Below are 11422 nucleotides of genomic sequence, written 5' to 3' on the forward strand. Positions count from 1 at the left end.
GTGGAGGACGTTGACTGGTAGCAAGGACGCTACCATGTGTTAAGGACGCTGCCATTCGCTTGTCTCTGTCAAATGTATCACCACCATGCTTTATAGCGATGGTATTAAAAGCCCTATAGTCGGCCAAATTTATATCACACAACCATAATTCAGTCTTAACTTTTTTTTTTTTCCCTTCTCCACAACTAGGCTACTGTTGGTCTGATTCGAAACCTGGCCCTTTGCCCAGCCAATCACAGCGCTCTTCGGGAGCAGGGAGCCATCCCCCGACTGGTCCAGCTGCTTGTCAGGGCGCACCAGGACACTCAAAGGCGCACCAGCATGGGAGGCAACCAGCAGCAGTTTGTGGTGTGTAACCAAACGTGTAAAACAAGTGCTATTTATTGTTAAAGTCAAGTAAGTAAATGCAGTCTGCGTTTACAGGAAGGTGTGCGTATGGAAGAGATAGTTGAAGGCTGCACAGGAGCGCTGCACATCCTGGCACGGGATGTCCATAACAGAATTGTCATCAGAGGACTTAACACCATTCCACTCTTTGTCCAGGTGAATTGTCCCCTCATGTTGCACGCATTAGGGCCCCAAAGTCAGCTGGATAAATTATTGGCTTGGATTTTTGCACATGTAATTAACTTCAAGTGAATTCTGCTTGGTCCAGTTGCTGTACTCCCCAGTGGAGAACATCCAGCGTGTGGCGGCTGGTGTGCTGTGTGAGTTGGCTCAGGACAAAGAGGCCGCAGAGGCCATCGAAGCCGAGGGAGCCACCGCACCGCTCACGGAGCTGCTTCACTCTCGCAACGAGGGTGTCGGTAAGTATATCAAACACACTCAGAATGATTCATCCATAAGAACAATAGTAGATGCATCACCTAATTACATTAAAATTGATATTGATATGGGTTGGTAGAGTGGCTGTGCCATCAACTTTCGGATTCCAGGTTTGATTTCCGCTACCGCCTTCCTAGTCACAGCCATTGTGTCCTTGGGCAAGACACTTTACCCACCTTTCTCCCAGTGCCACCCACGCTGGTTTAAATGTAGCTTAAAGATGTAGGTAATGTGTTTCAAGAAAAAGCACTATATAAAGATCATTCACTTCACTTATTGGACTTTACTTTCTTGTAAGCTCCACTCACTCTCCAGGGTTAGTCAGGGAGCACAACCAGAGTTACTGGAGAGCAGATGTAAACCCAAACAATTTTCAATTGAATAAAAGAACCAAGCATAGTAAGTGATAAATAAGCTGGTGTTTGACAGCAGCACAACGTACATGATCACTGCCGTGTCGTCTTCATCGGCATCGCTGACCTGATCAAGCATGGATAATATTTTGTAGTATTTAGAGCAGATATGCATTTTAGGTGTTATTTAAGTACGTCATTATATAACATGTATGTTATTATTTTAGATCTAATCGATTAAATCTCTCTTCACAAGACAGAATGTTCTACTCTGCTCTCTAGTTGTTCGTAAATATAAGCACCTAAATGGTTAATCATATTACCTTTTAAATATTAGGCATGGGTGGAATTGATCCAAATATTAATAGTATATGATGCTAGCTTGATTACATGCCTTTCCTTATTGTGTAGTTTGTTTACAAACTAATGGTATCACCAATACTGCCCTGTAACTACTTGGCATTGTATTAATATCCACATTTGTAGTATTGCTCACTACTTTTAAATAAGGTAGGTTCATATTTACAATTCTATTCCTTGTGGTAAATAGCAGGCCAAGCTTGATGGTAATTTTTCAAACATACACTACCGTTCAAAAGTTTGGGGTCACATTGAAATGTCCTTATTTTTGAAGGAAAAGCACTGTACTTTTCAATGAAGATAACTTTAAACTAGTCTTAACTTTAAAGAAATACACTCTATACATTGCTAATGTGGTAAATGACTATTCTAGCTGCAAATGTCTGCTTTTTGGTGCAATATCTACATAGTTGTATAGAGGCCCATTTCCAGCAACTATCACTCCAGTGTTCTAATGGTACAATGTGTTTGCTCATTGGCTCAGAAGGCTAATTGATGATTAGAAAACCCTTGTGCAATCATGTTCACACATCTGAAAACAGTTTAGCTCATTACAGAAGCTACAAAACTGACCTTCCTTTGAGCAGATTCGAGTTTCTGGAGCATCACTTTTGTGGGGTCAATTAAACGCTCAAAATGGCCAAAAAAAGAGAACTTTCATCTGAAACTCGACAGTCTATTCTTGTTCTTAGAAATGAAGGCTATTCCACAAAATTGTTTGCGTGACCCCAAACTTTTGAACGGTAGTGTATGTAATGTTTGTTTCCACCATACATTCCTTAATGTAAGTAATGGCATGCAGCTTAATACTGACAGTATGGATAAAAAGTGTTTTCATACAATAAGTGTATCGGTATTGTTTTTGTATGTAAATCTACTTTTTACAGTACATGTTGCACTTGAAGTCTTAATATTTCACTGTGGTAATATATATTTAAAATGGCTAGAGACAACCCCCCTGAGAACAGTCTTTAAAGTAGAATTGTTTCGTAACCCCTCTCCTGTAGCCACCTACGCCGCAGCGGTATTGTTCCGCATGTCTGAAGACAAGCCCCAGGACTACAAGAAGCGTCTGTCTGTGGAGCTCACCAGCTCTCTATTCAGAACTGAGCCGCTAGCCTGGAATGAGGTACACACCAAATAAAATCTGAAGCTTGTTGTAAACGCATGCTAGGTCACCAATGAAATGTTTGTTTACAGACTGGAGATCTTGGACTGGATATGGGGGCTGGGGGAGACCCTCTGGCTTACAGGCAGGATGGTTAGTAGTTTCTTCTTCTTGAGGCAAATTAAGCCGCAGTGTCCACTCCTGGTGGTGGCCTTCCGTCAATTCCTTGAACTTTCAAAAATGACTCAGATACCTTGCGGATTGGAAATACAATCAGATATATATAATACTAAATAAGCAATACTAAATATATATACATATTACCAAATTATTGTGTATGCACCTTAGGGGATGTGCTCCAATATATATTATAACCTGTTCACTGTAATGACAAATAAAATTATCATTAAATAATTACAAAAGTGGTTTTAGATATAAATGTGAAATTGTATTTATTTCACAATTCATGAAATTAGTTTAAAAAAAGTAAAGCCTTTTTAAATGCATTAGATTTCACACTCTAATCATTAAATAATTGATTGATTAAATTCATTCTTACATATTTAGTTAGGGCCTGAGCAAGTACTGAAATTGCACTTTATTATTACGCTGCTTTTGAGGCCCTTACATGCACAAAAACTCCCCAAATGTGCCACCTTGAAAATGAGGGGGGTGGGTAAAGCCCTTTTCCAGTTATAATTGACACATTTAAGTAATTCAAGAATATTTTTTTCCCATTTGACCCTCCATCTATCAAATAAATATAATTTATATTGTAATATTTGATGTTCATTCCCCCCTACTGTATGAATGTTTGCCTAAAGCTGTGGTTAAACATTGGACATATGTCATGATTATATTGTACATCATGGTTATTGTATTATGACATGTTCTTCAAGATCATCCATCACAATAATGTGCATGTTCTTTATTGATACAGCAGAAGCATGTTGTCCATACTTTCTGCAGGCCACACAAATGTGATCTTCCTTCACTTGATGGCTACGTGTATAAAATGTAATGTTTGTTCTTCATTAATTACTAATCAGGGCTGTAAAATCTTATCTTTTAATCTTGAGTAATGAGGAAAGAAAGAAGCAGATGAAATGAAAAGATTTTATTGTTGATCTGTGTCACAACCTCCAAACAAGCACAGCAGGACTAGAACGGCTCAGCTACTTGTCATGTAGTTGTAACCTGGAATTACAAATAAAACAATTCAGCAAAATCGGGGAGTAGTAGTAGTAGTAGTTCCACTTGTTGTTGTTGTTGTTCCACTTGTTGTTGTTGCTGTTCCACTTGTTGTTGTTGCTGTTACACTTGTTGTTGCTGTTACACTTGTTGCTGCTGTTACACTTGTTGTTGTTGCTGTTTCACTTGTTGTTGCTGTTACACTTGTTGTCGTTGTTGCTGTTCCACCTGTTGTTGTTGTTCCACTTATTGTTGCTGTTCCATTTGTTGTTGTTCCACTTTTTTGTTGTTCCGCTTGTTGTTGTTGCTGTTACCCTTGTTGTTCTTGCTGTTCCAATTGTTGCTGTTACACTTGTTGTTGTTGTTCCACTTGTGGTTGTTGTTCCACTTGTTGTTGCTGTTCCACTTGTTGTTGCTGTTCCACTTGTTGTCGTTGTTCCCCTTGTTGTTGTTGCTGTTTCACTTGTTGCTGTTCCACTTGTTGTTGTTGTTGTTGTTCCACTTGTTGTTGTTGTTCCGCTTGTTGTTGTTGTTCCACTTGTTGTTCTTGCTGTTCCACTTGTTGTTGTTGCTGTTCCACTTGTTGTTGTTGTTCCACTTGTGGTTGTTCCACTTGTTGTCGTTGTTGCTGTTTCACTTGTTGTTGCTGTTCCACTTGTTGTTGTTGTTGTTGTTCCACTTGTTGTTGTTGCTGTTCCACTTGTTGTTGCTGTTCCACTTCTTGTTCCGCTTGTTGTTGGTGTTGTTCCACTTGTTGTTGCTGTTCCACTTGTTGTCGTTGTTGTTGCTGTTCCACTTCTTGTTCCGCTTGTTGTTGGTGTTGTTCCACTTGTTGTTGTTGTTCCACTTGTTGTCGTTGTTGCTGTTCCACTTGATGTTCCACCTGTTCCACTTGTTGTTGCTGTTCCACTTGTTGTCGTTGTTGCTGTTCCACTTGATGTTCCACCTGTTGTTGCTGTTCCAGTTGTTGGTGTTGTTCCACTTGTTGTTGCTGTTCCACTTGATGTTCCACCTGTTCCACTTGTTGTTGGTGTTGTTCCACTTGTGGTTGCTGTTCCGCTTGTTGTTGGTGTTGTTCCGCTTGTTGTTGTTGTTCCGCTTGTTGTTGCTGTTCCACTTGTTGTTCCACCTGTTCCACTTGTTGCTGTTCCACTTGTTGTTGTTCCACTTGTGGTTGCTGTTCCACTTGTTGTTGTTGGTGTTGTTCCACTTTTTGCTGTTCCTGTTGTTCCACTTGTTGTTGTTGTTCCAGATGTTCCACTTGTTGTTGTTGTTACTGTTCCACTTGTTGTTGTTGCTGTTCCACTTGTTGTTGCTGTTCCACTTGTTGCTGCTGTTCCACTTGTTGTTCCACTTGTTGTCGTTGTTGTTGTTCCACTTGTTGTCGTTGTTGCTGTTCCACTTGTTGTTGTTGTTCCGCTTGTTGTTACTGTTCCGCTTGTTGTTGTTCCGCTTGTTGTTGTTGTTCCGCTTGTTGTTGCTGTTCCACTTGTTGTTGTTGTTGTTCCACTTGTTGTTGTTGTTGCTGTTCCACTTGTTGTTGTTGTTGCTGTTCCACTTCTTGTTCCGCTTGTTGTTGGTGTTGTTCCACTTGTTGTTGCTGTTCCACTTGTTGTCGTTGTTGCTGTTCCACTTGATGTTCCACCTGTTCCACTTGTTGTTGCTGTTCCACTTGTTGTTGTTGTTGCTGTTCCACTTGTTGTTGCTGTTCCACTTGATGTTCCACCTGTTCCACTTGATGTTGTTGCTGTTCCACTTGTTGTTGTTCCACTTGTTGTTGTTCCACTTGTTGTTGTTGTTGTTCCACTTGTTGTTGCTGTTCCACTTAATGTTGTTGTTGTTCCACTTGTTGTTGGTGTTGTTCCACTTGTGGTTGTTGTTCCACTTGTTGTTGCTGTTCCGCTTGTTGTTGGTGTTGTTCCACTTGTTGTTGTTCCACCTGTTCCACTTGTTGCTGTTCCACTTGTTGTTGTTCCTATTCCACTTGTTGTTGGTGTTGTTCCACTTGTTGCTGTTCCTGTTGTTCCACTTGTTGTTGTTGTTCCAGATGTTCCACTTGTTGTTGTTGTTGTTCCACTTGTTGTTGTTACTGTTCCACTTGTTGCTGCTGTTCCACTTGTGGTTGTTGTTCCACTTGTTGTCGTTGTTGCTGTTCCATTTGTTGTTGTTGTTCCACTTGTTGTCGTTGTTCCACTTGTTGTTGTTGTTCCACTTGTTGTTGTTCTATTTGTTGTTGCTGTACCATTTGTTGTTGTTCCACTTGTTGTTGTTGTTCCGCTTGTTGTTGCTGTTCCACTTGTTGTTGTTGTTGTTGTTCCACTTGTTGTTGTTGTTGCTGTTCCACTTGTTGTTGTTGTTGCTGTTCCGCTTGTTGTTGGTGTTGTTCCACTTGTTGTCGTTGCTGTTCCACTTGTTGTTGTTCCACTTGTTGTTGTTGTTCCGCTTGTTGTTGGTGTTGTTCCACTTGTTGTTGTTGCTGTTCCACTTGTTGTTGCTGTTCCACTTGTTGTTGCTGTTCCACTTGTTGTTGTTGTTCCACTTGCTGTTGCTGTTCCACTTGTTGTTCCACTTGTTGTTGCTGTTCCACTTGTTGTTGTTCCGCTTGATGTTGTTGCTGTTCCACTTGTTGTTGTTGGTGTTGTTCCACTTGTTGTTGTTGTTCCACTTGTGGTTGTTGCTGTTCCACTTGTTGCTGTTCCACTTGTTGTTGTTGTTCCACTTGTTGTTGCTGTTCCACTTGTTGTTGCTGTTCCACTTGTTGTTGTTGTTGCTGTTCCACTTGTTGTTGTTGCTGTTCCGCTTGTTGTTGGTGTTGTTCCGCTTGTTGTTGTTGTTCCACTTGTTGTTGTTGTTCCGCTTGTTGCTGTTCCACTTGTTGTCGTTGTTCCACTTGTTGTTCCACTTGTTGTTGCTGTTCCACTTGTTGTTGTTCCACTTGTTGTTGCTGTTCCACTTGTTGTTGTTGCTGTTCCACTTGATGTTGTTGTTCCACTTGTTGCTGTTCCACTTATTGTTGTTGTTGCTGTTCCACTTGTTGTTCCACCTGTTCCACTTGTTGTTGTTGCTGTTCCACTTGTTGTTGCTGTTCCACTAGTTGTTGCTGTTCCACTTGTTGTTGTTCCACTTGTTGTTGTTGCTGTTCCACTTGTTGTTGTTGCTGTTCCACTTGATGTTGTTGTTCCACTTGTTGTTGCTGTTCCACTTGTTGTTGTTCCACTTGTTGTTGTTGCTGTTCCACTTGTTGTTGTTGCTGTTCCACTTGTTGTTGTTGCTGTTCCACTTGTTGTTCCACCTGTTCCACTTGTTGTTGTTGCTGTTCCACTTGATGTTGTTGTTCAACTTGTTGTTGCTGTTCCACTTGTTGTTGCTGTTCCACTTGTTGCTGTTCCACTTGTTGTTGTTGCTGTTCCACTTGTTGTTGTTCCACTTGTTGTTGTTCCACTTGTTGTTGTTCCACTTGTTGTTGTTGCTCCACACAACAAGGTAATTGTCTGAGCTCACCAAGTCTGCATGATGATGGGTGTTGTTGTTAAAGGGTCTGTGGTTCCCTCCTCTACATCACAGAACTGGCTTGCTCATCATCTTAAAATGCTTCAGGAATTGCAAAGTTTGTAAGTGTTTTGGTGTTGTACATCACAAATGATAATCACTTCAATGTGCAGTAGAATGGAAAAACACGTTCCCTCTACATTGAAGCTGATTCACACCAAAATACTTCAAGTTTGCAAGTAAATGGCTATGATGAAAATGGTATCAATGTCATTTAGTGAGATAAAGAGCACAACTCATGATGGACTTGGTGAGATACAACAGACTACTTTAGGATCAATGATCCACAACCTGAATTTAAGGAAAATGCTCTACAAGTTTTAGAAGCTGTGCTAAATGAAGCTTACAATGTCTGCTCTCACAATCCTTGCCAAGGGTTAAAAAGAAAGTTGTCACTGGAGCCTCTTTGTGTCTTTCTTGCCATCTCCAGTATAAGTTGGATGTTAAAGTTGATCACTACTCCGTTTATTGCTACACACATTTACTTTCCAGGCATGATTTATATCCACTATTAACTTTCACCAGCTAGTTAGTCTGTCTGTGTTGGGATTATAATAACAATATGGCTAAAACTTTGTTTATTCAGCTGACAACATGGAGTATTGTTGGTTATTTAGAGGGCTTTGTGGATCCTTTATGTACAAATCTAACATGTCTTACGTAGGGATTGTAAATAAACTGCACTACTCCTTCTAATGTTTGCATATTTCCAGTATCAGTGATGGGACTACTTACTGGCAGAGTGCAGGTCACTTACCACTGTGGCATCACACAAATTGTTGAAGACATTTGGAGTGGAACATCCAAAATGGTCGTCTACAATGGCAGCATTTTGTGGATGTTTAGATGATATTCTGCAGTTTACAAATATAAACATTACTTACATGTAGTGTGACTCACAAGAGTTGCTTCTTTGTGCAGACGGAGCCTACCGCACCTACCCAGGAGGCTACGGCCAAGACACCCTGCTGGACCCCATGATGGAGGCTGCAGACTACCACGGAGACCCCCTGCCCGACCTGGGCCACCACACCGATCCTCTGCCAGACCTCGGTCACAGCCAGGACCTGATGGACAGCAACCAGCTGGCCTGGTTTGACACCGACCTGTAGGATTGGTGAGAGCCACATCCTCCGAACACTTAACTCCTCCCCTTTTTTTTATAGAACCCCCCCCCCCCCCCCCACCCCCCCGATATATAAATCTACACGGCAACACTGTTGAAACGTTGTCCTGTGCTCTTTTGCAGTTGTGTTCTGATAGAGCCTGCATTGTGATTGGCTGTGTAAAGTTGTAGAATGGCATGAGGGGTCTGGGAAAGTGCCTGACACGAGAATGCAAAGAGGCGGGGTTGCCATGGTAACGTGCGTTAGCAAGTGGTAAAAGTGTGACGGTGCAGGTTACCTGAGAGGATGAGTGCACATGACTTGGATCTTTCAAAGTTGCTAACATGTTTTTTAGCGTTGCCTGTATCCTTTTTTGTATTCCATTTTTTTTTTTAATTTCTTTTTGTATTTCCTCCTCATACTCTGTCATGGTACTGACCCAGCTTGCCATCATGGTACTGACCCAGCTTGCCTTCACACTTCATTCGTCTGCAATGCTAACCAGCGGCCATTTAAAAAGATATATTACATGTAGTGTTAAGTTATAGTGATATTATACGATGTTTGGGCCCATGTGTAGAACACTAATAATCAGTTGTACTCGGACTCCAAATGTACTTTTTTTATCATCTGAAAAAAGGAGAATTCTACATTCTATGTGCTGGTTCAAGCACGCATGTTCTGAAGAGGGATCATCTAGAGACGTTTTTTATATCCTGTCACTGGTAGCTTGCTTTTTTTCTACACTGTCATGGAGTGTCCTATAGAGAAGTGATCTACAACACTCGTACGTACGTGCCATGACAAGTAGCCAAGCTGAGGAAGCCGTTCTAGTCCTGCTGTGCTTGTTTGGGGATGATGAGGTTGTGACACGGCTCAACAATAAAATCATTTTATTTCATCTGCTTCTTTCTTTCCTCCACTTCCTCAAGATTCAAATGTAAGATTTTACAGCCCTGATATGATTATTAATGAAGAACAAACATTACATTTTATTAGAGATGTCCGATAATATCGGCCGATAAGTGCTTTAAAATGTAATATCAGAAGTTATCGGTATCGTTTTTTTAGTTTTTTTTAAAAATTAAATCAACATAAAAAACACAAGATACAATTAGTGCACCAACCCAAAAAAACTCCCCCATTCACACAAAAGGGTTGTTTCTTTCTGTTATTAATATTCTGGTTCCTACATTGTATATCAATACAGTCTGCAAGGGATACAGTCCGTAAGCACACGATTGTGCGTGCTGCTGGTCCACTAATAGTATCAATCAATGTTTATTTATATAGCCCTAAATCACTAGTGTCTCAAAGGGCTGTACAAGCCACAACGACATAGTACTAACCTTTAACAGTTAATTTTACTCATTTTCATTAAATTACTACTTTCTATGTAACTGTTTTTATGTTCGTTTACTTTCAAGAAAATGTTTTTAATTTATCTTATAATTTTTTTAAAAAAGGACCTTATCTTCACCATACCTGGTTGTCCAAATTAGGCATAATAATGTGTTAATTCCACAACTGTATGTATCGGTATCGGTTGATATCGGTAATTAAGAGTTGGACAATATCGGATATAATAAAATCATTTTATTTCCTCTGCTTCTTTCTTTCCTCCACTTCCTCGTTACTCAAGATTAAAATGTAAGATTTTACAGCCCTGATAGGATTATTAATGAAGAACAAACATTACATTTTATTAGAGATGTCCGATAAATGCTTTAAAATGTAATATCGGGTATCGTTTTTTTAAATTATCGGTATAGGTGTTTTTTTATTAAATCAACATAAAAAACACAAGATACACTTACAATTAGTGCACCAACCCAAAAAACCTCCCTCCCCCATTTACACTCATTCACACAAAAGGGTTGTTTCTTTCTGTTATTAATATTCTGGTTCCTACATTATATATCAATATATATCAATACAGTCTGCAAGGGATACAGTCCGTAAGCACACATAATAATCCATCACTCAGCCACAGTGTGACATTTAAAAAAGTGATAATTGATGATCATAAGTAGAGATGGCCGATAAATGCTTTAAAAAAATTTAATATTGAAAATTATCGGTATCGGTTTTTATTATCAGTATCATTTTTTAAATTTTTTTTATTAAATCAACATAAAAAACACAAGATACACTTACAGTCAATGCACCAACCCAAAAAACCTCCCTCCCCCATTTACACTCATTCACACAAAAGGGTTGTTTCATATTCTGGTTCCTAAAATTTTATATCAATATAGATCAATACAGTCTGCAAGGGATACAGTCCGTAAGCACACATGATTGTGTGTGCTGCTGGTCCACTAATAGTACTAACCTTTAACAGTTAATTTTACTCATTTTCATTCATTACTAGTTTCTATGTAACTGTTTTTATATTGTTTTACTTTCTTTTTTATTCAAGAAAATGTTTTTAATTTATTTATCTTATTTTATTTTATAATTTTTTTTAAAAAAAGGACCTTATCTTCACCATACCTGGTTGTCCAAATTAGGCATAATAATGTGTTAATTCCACGACTGTATATATCGGTGTCGGTTGATATCGGTATCGGTAATTAAGAGTTGGACAATATCGGATATCCGCTAAAAAGCCATTATCGGACATCCCTAGATTATCGGACCATTATCGGGCATCCCTAGATTTTATACACATTTCTAGCAATCCTAAAGAAACTCGTGTAGTACCTTTTTCAGCCAGTTGGTGGCAGCCAGTAGGCATCAAGTGAAGGAAGATCACATTTGCAGCCCCTGCAGAAAGTAAATGGGTTATACTCGTATGGCACTTTTCTACCTTCAAGGTACTCAAAGCACTTTGACACTATTTCCACATTCACCCATTCACACACTGATGGTATGGATGCATGACAACGTGCTCCTTACTTCTGCTTGATCAATAAAGAACATGCAGA

General features: G+C 39.7%; 1 protein-coding gene across 4 annotated transcripts in view; it reads left to right on the forward strand.

Moving 5' to 3' along the window:
• Window positions 1-9393, forward strand: part of LOC133635968 (catenin beta-1-like) — a 33101-nt gene extending 23708 nt beyond the window's left edge. For 3 of the 4 annotated variants that reach the window (XM_062029494.1, XM_062029497.1, XM_062029495.1), the window contains exons 11-16: window positions 190-348; window positions 424-543; window positions 656-806; window positions 2546-2667; window positions 2739-2799; window positions 8308-9393. In XM_062029494.1, coding sequence (XP_061885478.1) covers window positions 190-348; window positions 424-543; window positions 656-806; window positions 2546-2667; window positions 2739-2799; window positions 8308-8498 — 804 coding nt within the window. In that variant the 3' untranslated portion in view covers window positions 8499-9393. The remainder of the gene's footprint in view (window positions 1-189; window positions 349-423; window positions 544-655; window positions 807-2545; window positions 2668-2738; window positions 2800-8307) is intronic. The other variant, XM_062029496.1, reaches the window with a different exon arrangement.
• Window positions 9394-11422: the final 2029 nt, after the last annotated feature.

Source organism: Entelurus aequoreus, linkage group LG20 (assembly GCF_033978785.1).
Source record: "Entelurus aequoreus isolate RoL-2023_Sb linkage group LG20, RoL_Eaeq_v1.1, whole genome shotgun sequence".
Taxonomy (NCBI): Eukaryota; Metazoa; Chordata; class Actinopteri; order Syngnathiformes; family Syngnathidae; genus Entelurus; species Entelurus aequoreus.